General features: G+C 34.2%; 1 protein-coding gene across 1 annotated transcript in view; it reads left to right on the top strand.

Annotated features, from left to right (window-relative positions):
• The window catches only part of Stag2 (stromal antigen 2), a 127,625-nt gene extending 117,645 nt beyond the window's left edge, over positions 1-9,980 (top strand). Inside the window, exons 30-32 of the mRNA XM_013018073.1 lie at positions 1,967-2,121; positions 2,958-3,035; positions 8,059-9,980. Coding sequence (XP_012873527.1) covers positions 1,967-2,121; positions 2,958-3,035; positions 8,059-8,082 — 257 coding nt within the window. The 3' untranslated portion in view covers positions 8,083-9,980. The remainder of the gene's footprint in view (positions 1-1,966; positions 2,122-2,957; positions 3,036-8,058) is intronic.
• Positions 9,981-15,541: the final 5,561 nt, after the last annotated feature.

Below are 15,541 nucleotides of genomic sequence, written 5' to 3'. Positions count from 1 at the left end.
TTTCTTTCTTTCTTTCTTTCTTTCTTTCTTTCTTTCTTTCTTTCTTTCTTTCTTTCTTTCTTTCTTTCTTTCTTTCTTTCTTTCTTTCTTTCCTTTTTTTTTGTGTCGGTCCTGGGGCTTGAACTCTGGCCCTGGGCACTGTCCCTGAGCTACTTCACCTCAAGGTGAGCACTCTACTTGAGCCACAGTGCTACTTCCAGTTTTCTGGTGGTTAATTGGAGATAAAAGACTCACAGACTTTCCTGCCTGGGCTGGCTTTGAACTTCAATCCTTAGATCTCAGCCTACTGAGTAGCTAGGATTACAGGTGGCCCTCCTTTCCTGTTTCTTTGGCCACATCTTAATATGTTTTGTTGTTTTATGCTTGATCCTACAACTAGTTTCATAGTTTCCACTCAATCATCAAATATTGTAAAATTCTACTATGATTTATACCTTTTGCTTAAAAACTTGTTCTAAGAATACCAGTTTCCAACATCTTCTAGAGCATCCCATTATCATTATTCTTTTTGTTTACAGTTTGTTTTAATTCCTAATTACAGGTAATCTCTCCCAGACAACAAAAAGGGATTTTCTGAGTTAAACAACCATTTTCCCATTAGCAATTTGTTGCCTGGGATTGTAGAGTACTTGTTTGTTTTACAGTGACTTTTCTGTAATAGTATCTGCCCTTTAACTGAAAATACTTCCCAGTTGTAGTTGATATCACATAGTAAAAACCATCTTTTATTATCCAGAACTGTTAGGACCATTGTCAACATATTTGTCCAAGTAGCCTGGATCAATTATCATGTCTTATTAGCTTTGCCTTTGTGTGTGGGGGGGAGTGCGTGCACATGTGTGTGTGCATGCTAGTACTGTGCTTGAACTCACAGCTTGAGTGCTGTCCCTTAGCTTTTTTGCTCAAGGCTGGTGCTCTACCACTTGAGCCACAGTTCAACTATTGGTTTTTTGGTGCTTAGTTGGAAATAAAGTGTTAACAGTCTTTCCTATCCTGTTTGTCTTTGAACTGTGATCCTCATATCTTAGCCTGCTAAGGCATGGGCCACCAACACCTGGCTCTATCTTTATCTCTTTTGAGATCCAGCATATTATTGTATTTATTGTAAGCATTTGTTAACCATTGAGGTTTTCATAGGTTTACTATGGTAAAGGATCTTTTAATGACAAAAATAATGTAATGTTAGCCAAACTGGGAAAATAAATATGCTGATGTGGGCTAACTTGTGAACTTAGTTTATTTGCTCCATAACTATATGATCAAACAGAGCTATTGGTCTTAACTTTTCTTTTCTAATTAATGTCTTAGTTTTGAATTTCATAGGGTATAAGGATTCAAGTTTTAGCCTTATTCCTGAGGGAGAGTCACTTCATTTTAGTATATCTTTATAGCACTTGATGCACAGTTCTGCTTTTTGTCACAATTGTTTACGTTCTCATAGTAGACTGTGAGCTCCTTGAGGGCAGGAATCTTATTCATATTTTCTGGCATCCGTTGAACATAGTAGAAGTTGTCACAGAATAGGCATTCAGTGAGTAAATGACTTCAGTGAGTGAGTGAGTACTGGTACACATTATATACTGAGTGAAAGAGTGAGTAATGCGTAAATTGAGCATTATATATTATAAAAATACATGTATTCTAAAAATGTCATTTCTTTGGTCTCTGTTTTGTTTGCTCATTAATTTATGCCCTGCCTACTTGCAAAAAGGATTTGAGGTATCTTGTATGTTCCCATGTGGAAAATTCTCATTGAACCTTGTATATGACATATCAGAACATTAATTAAGTATAATGTAGAATAAATCTAAATCCTTAGCATTTTTAAATAAATGAACATTGGGATTTCGACATCATCGATGACATGATCAAAGTGTAATCATTCTCCCTGACCTTCAATTCCATCATTTTCCATTATAGTTGAATATATTTAACCACATAGTTGCAATATAATGACATGGTTAAGATCTTCACTTTGTTTTATATTTCTCTAGTCGGCGTGGTACAAGTCTAATGGAAGATGACGAAGAGCCAATTGTTGAAGATGTTATGATGTCCTCAGAAGGAAGGATTGAGGATCTTAATGAGGGAATGGATTTTGATACAATGGATATAGACTTGGTAAGGAACTGACAGAAGTAAGACTTCCAATTTATATCCTTCAGAAATAAAGTTACTTAGCAAAAGTTTTAAATTGCTATTATAAGGGTGATGTAGGGGTTGCAGTTACGTAAGTCAAGTAATAAAGCTATATTTTATTTAAAAAAGAAAAATTTTGCAAACTAAAAATAGTTTACAGGGAAATAAGTTCTGCAAAAATATAAATTTCTATTTACTCACCATTATAAAAATATACTAGTAAAATGATAACCTGTTATTGAGACAAGTTTTTAAATCAGATAATAAAGTTAAACTTGAAGAAATAGTAAACACATTGTTAATAATTATATATATGGCAGTACATAAAGTACTTATACATATTTCATTTTTCCAGCTATCGCATTGTACTTTATGAAGTAAATTGAGAGGATTGACCATAGTAAAGTTTGAAAAGTTAGTTTATCAAATGATAAAAAATAGTAATCAGAAAAACTAAGACTTATGAGCCAGGTCCTATGATTTGATGCTTTAGTGTACCATGGTATATTCTTCTTAAAAGGTAGAAGTAATTTAATATGGTTTCTCTTTAGAATAATATAAGTTGGAGGAAAATAATTTGACAAGAGATTTTTAAGGTAAAATGAAAAAGTGAGTTCTAGTTTTTGCCACTAAAAATAATATTTTAATTGTTTTTGTACTTTTCAATAGTGAATAATTTGAGTGTACAGTATTTGAGATAATGTAAACTTACAATCATATAGTTAATACACCTAATGATAATTAATATGGGCATTTTCAGTTAGTATGTTTATAGATATAGCATATGTCAACTCACTTTCTTTTTTTTTCTTCCTTAGCCACCATCAAAGAACAGAAGAGAACGAACAGAACTGAAGCCCGACTTCTTTGATCCAGCCTCAATTATGGATGAATCAGTAGGTTTACTTTAAATTTACCCCAGGATTGCAAAATCAAAAGTATATGCAATAACTGCGTTTGAGATTGAAGAGTTGGGGCAATATAATGAAAATGGATGAAAACAATTTGGAGTGGAGAAAACAGAGGTTGGCAAGTAGAATTTCCATAGGGGAGGGTGAATGCAGTACTGGCACCAGATTAAAACTTGTTTCAATTCATGAGCCCAAGGCTCACACCTGTAATCCTAGCTACTCAGAAGACTGAAATCTGAGGATTACAGTTCCAAAGCAGCATATACATACAGTCTGTGGGACTTTTACCTCCAATTAACCACCAAAAAGCAGGAAGTAGAGCTGTGGATCAAGTGGTAGAGTGCTAGCCTTGAGCCAGAAAGCCAAAGCACAGTGCCTAGACCCTGAGTTAAAGTCTCAGGATTCACACACACACACACACACACACACACACACTTCTTTCAAAATCCTTAGCCAACTGCGATATGAATATTAAACAATTTAGAACCTTACTATAGGTTTAGGTTTCCAATTAAAGAATGTTACATGAGAATGGCTTAGAATCAAATGTATTTCAGAAATATTTACTATGCATTTATGGATGGATAGCGTGGCTCAAGATTAATTACAATATAAAAGCATAGTGAATGATAGTAAGAATTTGATGTTGGGTGTGGTGATTTAGGCCTGTAATCTCAGCACTGTTAAGACTGAGGCAGGAGAGTTTTAATTTTGAAGCCAATCTGGGCTAGTGCAGGCTTTCTCAAAAGCAGGAGATGGTGGAAAAAAACTTGAACAAGAGGTTAGTCAGTTCCTTTTTTTTCTTCTTTTTGGTTTCCTAAAATTGGTTTTCACTGTACATATCACTATATTTGAACTCATTATGAAATACTTGAACTGTTGATACTACCTCAGCCTTTTTGAACTCATTATGAAATACTTGAACTGTTGATACTACCTCAGCCTTTCCAGTGCTGGGGCTATAGGCCTGCAATATAATACCCACTGTTTTTTTGTCTTAAATATTAGTACCTTGTACCATATTCTCTCCATCAGTGCTTTGGTACATAATCTCCTCAGTCATCACTTGGACTATATTGCAGTATTTACACAGATGTTGCCATCTCACTCCTTTTTTTCTCTTAGAGAATTACCTTTTAACAATGCACATCTGATCTTTTTTTTCTAAGTCTTTTTTGAAAAGTTTTCCTTAATTGTCATTCAGAAAAACTACTGACTCCTTAGCCTGGCAAACAAAACCATTTCCACCTTAAACTTATTTTCTTCTTATATTTGCATTGTATATTCTATTCCAGTTACATCAAAGTTTTTAGTTTGTCTCTATCATATTCTATAACTGTATAACTTGCTTTTCTCTGTGTCAGAAATACCCCTTCCTTTTTCCTCCTAGTAAATACTTCCTTTAATACTCAGTTCTGATAACTGTGAAATTTTACTGACCTCTCCAGATAGGTATTTTATTCTTGCTTCCTTTAACACTTCATACTTTTTTTCTAGTTTCTGGATCTTTTGTTATATTCTCTTTGTCTATATTGTCATATGTACTTTCATTGTGATAATTACTACCTTGTAGTGAGATAAGTTTTTATGTATCCTGTTCTCTCAGTAGACCAAACTCCTTGAAAGCACTATTGATTTTATTCATTTTGAGTTCTTCCTAGTATAGTGGGTATTTAGTTTTGTTGAAAGAATACTTATATGCCATCTCACTTTTTAGTGCTGACTCATTCCTCCTAATACTTATTCCTGTTGGGGACTATTGTATTGTACTGTGAAGCAACATTCCTTCCTTGCCTTGTTCACCTGTTAGTCTTTTTTCAGGGAGCTCCTGAAATTATTTTATTTTTAAAAACGTATGCTCTTGGAAATACAACAAATTCACACTAACATTAATGACGCTAGATATTTGACCCAAAAGATAGAATTTCATAGAGCAGTGCTTATCAGTCTATTTTTTCTCTAATGTGCATTTGAGACATCTGGAGATCTTATGAGATCTAACTAGTTTCTACCTCAGTAGGCCTGGAACGTTGGCCATTTAACAAGAGCTGTTGATGGTTCAGGTTAGGTCAGCAGAGCATTCTTTATAAAACACTGGGGACCTATCCTACCAATAATATTACAGTTTAAATGCATATTGAAGTATGTGCTTTTTTTCTGATTATCTAGAGTAATTTGTTAAATAAAATGTGCATGTGATGATTGTGATGAGGGATATAAACTCATCTTTTAAAACAGATATCAAATGCATTCATTCAATACCTTATCAAGGTAGAAGTTTAGTGATGAGGAAGACCTTCCCCTGCCCCTACAATTACATAGTCTAGTGTACCCTGTCTATTCATTGGAAATGGAAGTACAGAAGCTAGTATTGGACAGCTTATGTACCTAATACTATATGACTTACTTTGATCCTTCCAGCAACCTTGGGAGAAAGATGACAAGATTCTTGCTTTTATAATTAAGTAAACAGATAACAGAGAGGTGGTTTGGTGACTTATGTAGAGTTGTGCAACTAGTAAGTGCCAGTGTAGTAAATTAACCCCAGTTTTTTTTCATAATCCCATGCTGTTAGTACTACTTATACTTGTGGAAACTAAAACCAGACCTTATTTTGATGAAACACTAAGAAAATTAATTAGGAAATTGAAATGATTTACCATAATCAAAACTGATATGAACAGTTATAACTCTTCATATTTTTATGTATTCATCTGTCAGAACTGTAAGCATTTGTTTCCATAGTTACATGCTAGATTTGTAAAAAGATGTTCTACAGAAACAGATTAGCGGTAATATAAAATGTGTATATTTTTTGATATTTGATATTCAGAGAAAATTGCAGCCTGAGTTCAGTAAAAAATAGGGACCTACTAATTATTTATGTATAGCAACTTTATGGCATTGAATATGTTGTAACAAAAAGGCCTTTATTAACTTGATAATATTTTAGCTGCCTTTACTATTAAAATAAGGACATGTATCATGTTTGTAATTTTATAGCATTACCACATGATGGCAGCAGGTTCATAACTGAGTGCTCAGTAATCATTAACATTTCAGGTACTTTTAGGAGTTTTCTGTATTGTTTTTAAAATTTGCATGAGTTTATTTACTTATTTTTATTTATTTTTGTGCTGGAACAGGGTCTTAAATGTAGCACCTCATACTTTCTCACTTGGATTTTGTTCCTGTTCTCATATCTGGTACTTTACCACTTGAGTCACACCTCCAGTTCAGCTTTTTTGCTGGTTGACTGGGGATAGAATCATACAAATTTTCTGCCTGGGATGGCTTTAAACTGCATGAGTAGCTAGATTATAGATGTGAGACACCAGTTTCCAGCTGAGTTTGCATATGCTAGTGTCTATCCATATCTTAATAAATAAATAACTGAAAATGTTTTCATTAATAAAACAGATATGGATTCAAGCTTATGAACAAGTGAGTCATCAAAGTAAAAACTGGAATTTAAATCTCTTAATGCCTAGTTCTGATATTCTCAAATTCTAAGTGGACTTAATTCTATACTATAGAAATATTCCAAGCTACTACAAAATAATTCATAAGTATGTCTTTCATGATTTTCACATTATCTAAGGGTGGTAATAAAGGAAAAAAACAGGCCATATCATTTTGGGGGTGCGTATGCATCAGGTTGTAGATATGTGATATAGTTGACTTTACATTTGGACACAAGATTTATTCATCCCATAAAATTGATAAAGGAAGGGAGCTACTTAATTTTCTAGTGTGTACAAAAGAACAGAAAGAATTTAAGATGTCCAAATGCTTTCTAGTCAGGCACTTTGCAAAGAACCTAAGTTCATCCTAATGCCATACTCTACACTAAGAATTGACTAGTTAAAATTTTATCCTTTCATCAGGTCTTTCTATACCAAGAGTCACAAGAGTGTTTTGACCAGAAAGGACCCTTAAACATCACCGAGGTTTCTTTAATGTAAACTAACCACTGAAACTCTTGAGTCTGACCAACCAAAGAGAACCCTGAAACTTCTCTTTGGAGCAGGGAATACAAAGGATAAGTAGTGGAGTAGTTAGGGTTAATGGGAATTGTAAGAAGTAGGGTGTATAAATCTTCTTTGTTTTCATTGGAGATTCTCTTACACTTCACATGGTACTTTATTACAAAAAAAGCTACATTTTTTCCTCGTTTGAAAATACAGATTTCTTCAGATTAAAAAAATTACAGCTTCTAATTTTTGTTCAAGTTATATATGTGATCCAAGAGTCCTCCATCATTTTAATCTCAGCTTGTTACCTCTGGCTTTGCTAGGAGTTCTTACTAGCTAATAATTACAGTATTCTGAAGTATTGCTTAATTGTCCTATTAAGTGCTAGAATTTTAATTGAAACATCTAATTTAGATTATACACCAAAATTATGTGCCACACTGGTTTAATGAACAAGGAGGAATTAATAGCTGTTCCTCACTTGCTTTGACTTTTAGTGACAAGTAACTGTTATTTTTTCCCTAACATTCTTTTTCCAATTGGAATGCATAGAAAAATATCAATGTAAGTTATTTTCTTGCTTTCTTACAATTTATAATTCCCTTCATTAACTCAGGCCCACTTTTTTTAAAGAAAGCTTCCTGTTTTAGCTACATACTTGTCTTATTCTTGGCTTTTTTGATCTGCATGTTCAAATGCCTTTTAAAAAACTGTAACCACTTCAGAGTGCAAATGGCCAAGACTTTCTTAAGAAAATCTTAAACACATTACAGTGACCCTCCATGTCAGAAGTGTGTATCATGAAACATGTCTTCAGGGCTTTAGGAATGTGTATACATACAGTAAATCAGTTGCCATCTTCACTAGTTCGGATGCTGTTATTATTTCAGTCACATGAACTTTGTGTTACATATCTGGAGAGTGGTTTTATTAGCATTTTATTTAATATAAAAGGTTAATGTAATAATATTTAAATAATAGATATGTATTTTATAAAGATAACTATTTTAATGAATTTTTTTCTCTCTCATTAGGTTCTTGGAGTGTCAATGTTTTAATACCAGTACACAATTAAATCTGTGGTGAAGTCATTTTCTAAGTGGAAGAAGAAATTTTAAAGTAAAGTGTGAAATACAATGAAATCCTGTACAGATTTTTCTCTAAGGAGAATATGAAATGCTTATGCTTACCAAGATCAGATTAATTGAGAGGCAGTTTTGTTTGCCTGAAAAAGTAAAGGACAAGTAAACAATTTGATGATAAGCTACAGTTTTTCTTAGAAAGTAAATATTTTATTTATGCGCTGTTAGTTGGCTTTGAAATCAATTTATTTCATGCTTTTTTACAAAACATAACAATCTGAAGAGGCATTTGGTACAGATAAGAAATCTCTCATTTATTTACTGGTTGTATTACGTAATGATGTCCTCTGCTGGATTTCTGTTTACATCCAAGAATCAGAAGTTAAGGATGGTTTATTCCCTGACACTGAAATTGTAGGATAGAATTGTTTTTAGCATTCTAAATTTAAATGCTTAAAACACCAATCAAAACTTTGTTTTAAATATTGTAATTGTGGAGAAAAGTTAAACTTATAAGCAGAACTTTTACAATTTTTTCATCTAAAATGTATTTTAAGATATTTTTAAAATCCAAGAGCTTCTCTATACTTTTCAGAAATATCCAGATGCAGTGAACTGCCAGAAGGTAACCAGTCTCAAACATATGCTTATCCCATTATCAACCCTGAAAGTTTGCTTGTCCTTTAAGATAAAAATGTAATGTTGTGATATTCCTTCAAGTAGTGCCACTGTATTTTGTCTCCAAATAAAAGAAGCTTATTGTAGTATGTTTGCAGAAAAATTCTAAACAAAAATTATACAGCTTATTAGAGTGTGGGAATAGGGATCTAAATTTTAAATAAAATTATATATATATATAAATTGGTGCTGATTTTATAATTGCGCAGTTTGTTTAGTTTTTTCTTACTTTTAAATTCCAACTTAAAATTATGAGGTTTCAGAAATATATTGAAAGTTTAACAATGTTTAAAAATAGAAAAGCATGAATGTTCATGCTTTAAAATGATTTTTAAATTTGTATTTTATATTGTTTTATCTATCTGTCTTTGCAAGCAGTCTTCAGGTTAAAGATACTTCTAACAGGTTACAGTACATTTCCTCTGTATGTAAATTAGATGGGATAATAGAATTCATAACCCATAATATTCTTTGAAAGCTAAGCTTTAAACTTCATTATGTCCTTTCACAAATTGAATTAGTTTAAAACAGAAAGTGGCTACTTGCCATTTTGACATCAAACTCATTTTGCGAGGCTTAGGCAGCTAGACATCGTTTAAAACAAAATATTAACTTATATTACATGTGTATCTTTTGTCAGTCGTCTCTCAGTTCTTGAGGTATATTATTTTAATCATTCCATGCCTTAATATGCTTGCAATATAACAATATATTCAGATGAGTGAAACCAAAAGGCTTCCAGATTTTAGAATCAGAAAATCAACAAGCATTGGGCTGTGGTAGCCAAAAACCATAGATTAGCTAAAAGATCAGGATAAAATACAATTATTATATTAAATCCTGGTTAATAACAAATGAAACCAGACTTGTCTAACAGATTTTCCATCAACAAATATTGTTATGTGCAAAAGTATTGCATATGTTGTTTGACACACCACTGCATTTACTAGAACTGCTGAGAGGACTGTATATATGATTTCAAACCTAAGTTGATTTTTTTTCTCACTCTTGAAAGGAGTACTTCTTTGTGAAAGCAGTTCTTACAGCTTTGTTTTCAACCAGCTAAAAATGTTTTATATATTACTCTAACCTGTTGTCCTCCACATTCTATTGTCCTAATTGTACTGTTTTCTGATTTGTATTTATGTCTTGAGACAGTAACTTTTTGAATAAAAATAAACCTACAGTATGTTGTATGTTTTATCTCTTGTAATCAAAGGGGGAGGATGGCTCTAAATTACTTACAAATTATATCACATATTTGAATGTTTTTTGAGTGGAAATGTTTATAGAAAACATCACCATTTCATATTTTAGTAAATCATATGTATTTTTAAATGAGATTTAAATCTCTATGAGTAATCCCACAAGCCATTGAAGCTACTTGATAATAAGGATATAACATGCATAATTGCATAAAGATAAAATGGCATATTATTCATTGTGCCATGGTGCATCTTTAAGGAATCCAGCTGGCTACTGAATTGAGTGGTGTGAATAAACATTGTTCTTAATATGTTACCCAGCTGGCTTCTCTGAAGAGAGTATAAATTAAGTCTGTGTTCTGAGACTTCCAGTAGTTAATGGTTTTAAAAGCTTTGGATCCGAGAAGTAGGATAATATAAGAGAGACATATTTGTATTATGCCACAAAAGGAACTTGAGGGTTCACGTGAATGGGTACCAGTTTAAATGGAACCAGATAAGCACACAGCCTTAGATTATGAGAAAACTAGGTGACAAAGTTCACTAAATTAAAGTCAATGTTTTTTAAATGGGTGGTGATAATAGGGGTTTGAATCCAGAGCCACCTGCTTACTAGACAAAGGCTCTACCACTCATCTCTATTTACATTGTTTACTTTTAAGGTAGGGTCTCTCATTTCTGTTCCTAGGCAAACCTTAGACTGTTAACCTCACTGTCACACGTAGCTAGGAACACAGGTATGTGTCACAATGGCCGCTGTGTTTCTGAGATTGGGTTTTGTTAATGTGTTTTTGTTGTTGATTTTTTTTTGGTTTTGTTTTGCCTAGGCTGGTCTATGATCTTTCTATCTTTGAGACCCTCATAACTGAGATTATAGTGTGTCACTGTGCCCTGCCCAACACTCCTTTATGATTCTTTGTGTGCTTGATCTTTTACTAGCTTCTGAACACCCAAAGGCCATGAAAATGGACTTTATTTTTAAGTTGCTTATAGTTTTCAGTGATTGAGATAATTAGCTACAACCCTAAAAATCTGAATTATGTGTTGAGCACAGAGCAGGAGCACTAACAGTGAATATATTCAGAAAGTCTTGAAGTTGTGTAAAACTGACAAAATTGAATTTTTCTGTTGTCAATCATCTTTTCCCCCTAAGCCATTGTTGGTGAGAGCAAGCAGGCTGTCTTTGGAGCAAGTGGAGTGGACTATTAAACAGCACAGTGATGATAAAAAAAATGGAATTTTTCCCAACATTTTCTTATGAAAAAAATCCATGTGTACAAGGTGAAGGAGTTTTACAGTAAAAACAAATACTTTATATTACTTTGTACCTAAGAGTTTAGTGATTAACAGTTTTTTTTCTTTTCGTATAATCTTGTACAGTAATTATATAAACTATAAATTTGTTAGTTTGACAAATAATTGAAGCTATTTAGCCCAGTCCTTCTCAAAGACATTGAACACTCATCAATGCAGAAAGTTTATGTTCTCTAACCTATTTGTGCTGCTTCCATCCTTCCTGAATAGGCAAAAGCTATTGTTTCTTTTCATCATAAACTTGGCTGTTCTAGAACCTTGTATAAGTGGAATCATGCTGTATTTATTTTTGTGTATAAAATCATGTTGATAGCAGAATGTTTCTGAGATTTATCTACATTGTGTATATAAACAGTTACTTCTTTTTATCCCTAGTAGTATTTTGTTTAAAGATATATTACAGTTTATCAATTTAGTGATTTGGCTCTTAGGAATAGAATAAATCCGCCACTTAGATTGCATCTTAAAAACTGCATCATGGGCCATGTGAAATGGGAATGGGGATGACCAAGGTTGAGAGTTTCAGGCAAAGGCAACAATATAAATGATCATCTGGAATGTAAGCTTAGGCTTGGGTGGGGCAAGAATAAAAGAATAGATATAAATTTTCAAAATGAGTCAGTACAATTGGTTCCCTCAGTATCTTGTGGGTATTTTATTCTTAAAAGTATTTGAGGATATAATTATTTGTGTTTATATAGTGTTAACAATATATATTTGTGGTAATCAAGACAATTGTCATTTCCTTAACATCGTTCATTTCTTTGAGGGGGTGCTTAGAATGCCAGAAAGAATGAAACTATGCTACTCACAGGAAAATGAATGGACTAGAGAAGACCAAGTTCAGCAAAATAAACTAGATTCTTTTAAAGAAGGAAGGATCGGGTGCTTGTTACTTAAGCCTGTAATCCTGGCTACTCAGGAGGCTGAGATCTGAGGATTGCAGTTTTAAATCCAGCCCAGGCAGTAAAGTCCATTAGACTTATCTCCAATTAAACATAAAGGCAGGAGTGGGGGCTGGGAAGGTGGCTCAGTGGTAGAGTGCTTGCATTGCATGCATAAGGCCCAGGGTTCAATTCCTCAGCACCACATAAGCAGAAAAAGCTGGAAGTGGCACTGTGGCTCAAGTGGTAGATCACTCACCTTGAGCTGAAGAGCTGAGGGACAGTACCCAGAGTTCTGGCCCCATGACCGACCGAAAATATAAAAGGCAGAAGTGGAGCTGTGGCTCAAGTGGTAGATTGCTAGCTTTGAGCAAAAAGCTCAGGAATAGCGCCAAGGTTCTGAGTTCCAACCCCAAGACTGGCACTCCCTCAAAAATAAAAATAAAAAAGGAAGGGAAAAAGAGGACATAGAACAATAGGGGGTACATATAGTAAAAGTTCATTCCACACATGTAATGAAATCCAATGAAATTTTACAAATAATGCTAAAAAGATGATACCATCTCCACAAATGCTGTAAATTTCTGAAAGGAGATTCTTAAATTGATGTTTAACTTGGGATTGATAATTTAAACAAAATGAAGGCTGGATTAGCTACTATAAATTTAAAGTATTTGCTGACAAAATTGCATATATCATGTGCAAATGGTGTTTTGAAACATACATTGTAGAATGGCTAAATTAAACTCAGCATGTTTTACCTTGCATATGTATTTTGTGGTAAAAAAAACAATCTAGTTTTCAGTAATACATTGTTATTAGATTTATTACCATGTTGTGTAATGTATCTCTTAACACTTACTCTAATTGAAATTTTATATTTTGTAGTCACTTCCCCCAAACCCCTGATACCTTGAGCCTCAGGAGATTGCCACTCTACTTGGCTTCTCTGAGTTTGATTTTTAAAAATTCTACAAGTAAGTGAAATTGTGATATTTTCTCTCTACAATTGGCTAATTTTAGTAAGCAACATGTCCTGGTTCTTTCTGCTTCAAATAGCAGAAATTTTATTCTCTAATGGTAAATAATAATCCATTGGTTATATATGTCAGTTTTGTCTTCATCTCTTTATTTCTTGATGGATACCAGTTGATTCCATGTTTTGGCTATTATGAATAATGTTACAGTGAACACAAGAGAAAATATACCTTTTTAATATCTAATAATGATTTCCTTTGGATATATACCCAGGAATGGGATTGCTGAGTCATAATAGTGATTCTATTTTTATGATATTTTAATATGTGGGAATTTCGTTGTTATATTTCCATACATTCATACAATACACTTAGAACAAATTGACGTTTATTGCCTTTACTATATTCCCATTGCTTCCCTTTCCCTTTTCAAACAGCATTTGATGGGGTTTAATTATGCTGTGTGTATATGTGTGTGTGTGTGTGTGTGCATGTATATAAACATACATATGTGTGTATAGACATCTATAATGTCCTTTGATCTGGTTCACTAGCTCCTGCTTTTCCTCTTTGCCTTCCTACTGATCAGCTTCTAGATAGTCTAATTTTTACACCCATGTCCCCAAATCATCAAAACCACCATAATCACTTTGGGACTAACACTGCAAATGACTGAAAATATGTCATAGTTGCCTTTTTGAATTTAGCTTATCTTGTTCAACATTATGATATTCAGTTTTGTTTCCTGCAAGTGGCAATTTCATTTTTGTCTATGGATGAGTAATATGCATGGTGTGTGTGCACACATGTATATGCATACATAGTATAAGTATACACACACACATACATGCCGTTCCTTGGTTGTTGTACACCTTGGCTGATTTCAATTTGGCTATTGTGAAAAGAGCCGCAGTAAACACGGGCCTTCAGTTATCCTCCTTGTATATTGATTTCCTCCTTATATATTGATTTAGATCTCCATTGGATATATGTCAAGTGTGGTATGGCAGGATCTTAAGATAGTTTAATTTTTTGAGGAACCTCCTTGTATTTCCAAGCTGGTTGTAACATGGTAGTTGTCCCAAACACTGCAAGGACTCCTTATCTCTAACTTGTCACCAGGCAATGAATTTGTCATTTTAATAATAGCCACCCTAACAGTTGTGGGTGATATCTTGTGGCTTTGGTTTGCATTTTCTTGACAATTCATGATGTTGAGCACTGTTTCATAATACTTGTTGGCCATTTATTTGTCATTTGCAAAATTTCTATTCAGGTCCTTTGCACATTTTTTCAGTCACATTGCTTTTCTGCTAGTTTATGAACTGTCAATATGTTTACCCTTTACCAGATGTGTGGTTTACAAGTACTTTCTCCAACAGATTATCTTTGGCTTAACCCCATTTGTATGTTTTCACTTTAAAAAAGTTGCTGGCATGTATGTTTCACATAAATATGGGACATGCCCAGGAATGAGTAGTTCTCAAATAGGTTTTGAGTTCCATTTTGTTGTTTCTTCCACAAAGAACTGTGCTCTTTTAGAGAAGAAAAGACAACGTAAAAGGCAAGTTGGGGGAAGGCAAGAATTGAGACAAAAAGGATTTAGTAGAACTGTTGTAACAGGTTCTCCTGGTCCTGTGTCTAGGCTGGTGGGGTAGTTAACCTTCCTTTGACTTGGCTGACAGCAGGTGAGCAGCTACCTTGTTTTCTTTTGTGATTTTATGTTCTGCTTTGATGCCAATGGAGGGAGGGAAAATTCTTCTCAGTTTGAAGAACCATGGATTTTGGGGAGGCACGTTCTCTCCCAGCTCCATCAAAACCCAGCCACACCAACCGTATGTCCTCTACAATAAGACTTTATTGGTTTTGGTCGGTCATGGGGCTTGAACTCTGGGCCTAGGTGCTGTCTCTCAGCTCTTCAGCTCAAGGCAAGTGCTCTACCACTTGAGTCACAGTGCCACTTCCAGTTTTCTGGTGGTTTATTGGAGATAAGAGTCTCATGGACTTTCCTGCATGGGCTGGCTTGGAACCACGATCCTCAGATCTCAGCCTCCTGAGTAGCTAGGATTACAGTCGTGAGCTACTGGTGTCCAGCTTAAGAATTTTTGTTGTTGTTGGTTATGGGGCTTGAACTCAGGACCTTGGCACTGTCCCTGAGCTCTTTTGCTCAAGGCTAGCGCTCTACCACTTTGACCCACAGCTCCACTTCTGGGTTTTCTGGTAGTTAATTGGAGATAAGGACTTACCTGCCTAGGAACGATAATCCTCAGCTCTCAGCCTCCTGAGTAGCTAGAATTACAGATGTGAGCCACCACAGACTGGCTTAAGAATTTTTTTTGGGGGGGGGGTCCAGTCGTGGGGCCTGAACTCTGGGCCT

This window comes from Dipodomys ordii, unplaced genomic scaffold, assembly GCF_000151885.1.
Source record: "Dipodomys ordii isolate 6190 unplaced genomic scaffold, Dord_2.0 Scaffold38, whole genome shotgun sequence".
In the NCBI taxonomy this organism is placed as follows: Eukaryota; Metazoa; Chordata; class Mammalia; order Rodentia; family Heteromyidae; genus Dipodomys; species Dipodomys ordii.
The sequence above is the reverse complement of the archived record's forward strand: the minus strand, read 5'-3'. Positions and strand labels throughout refer to the sequence as shown.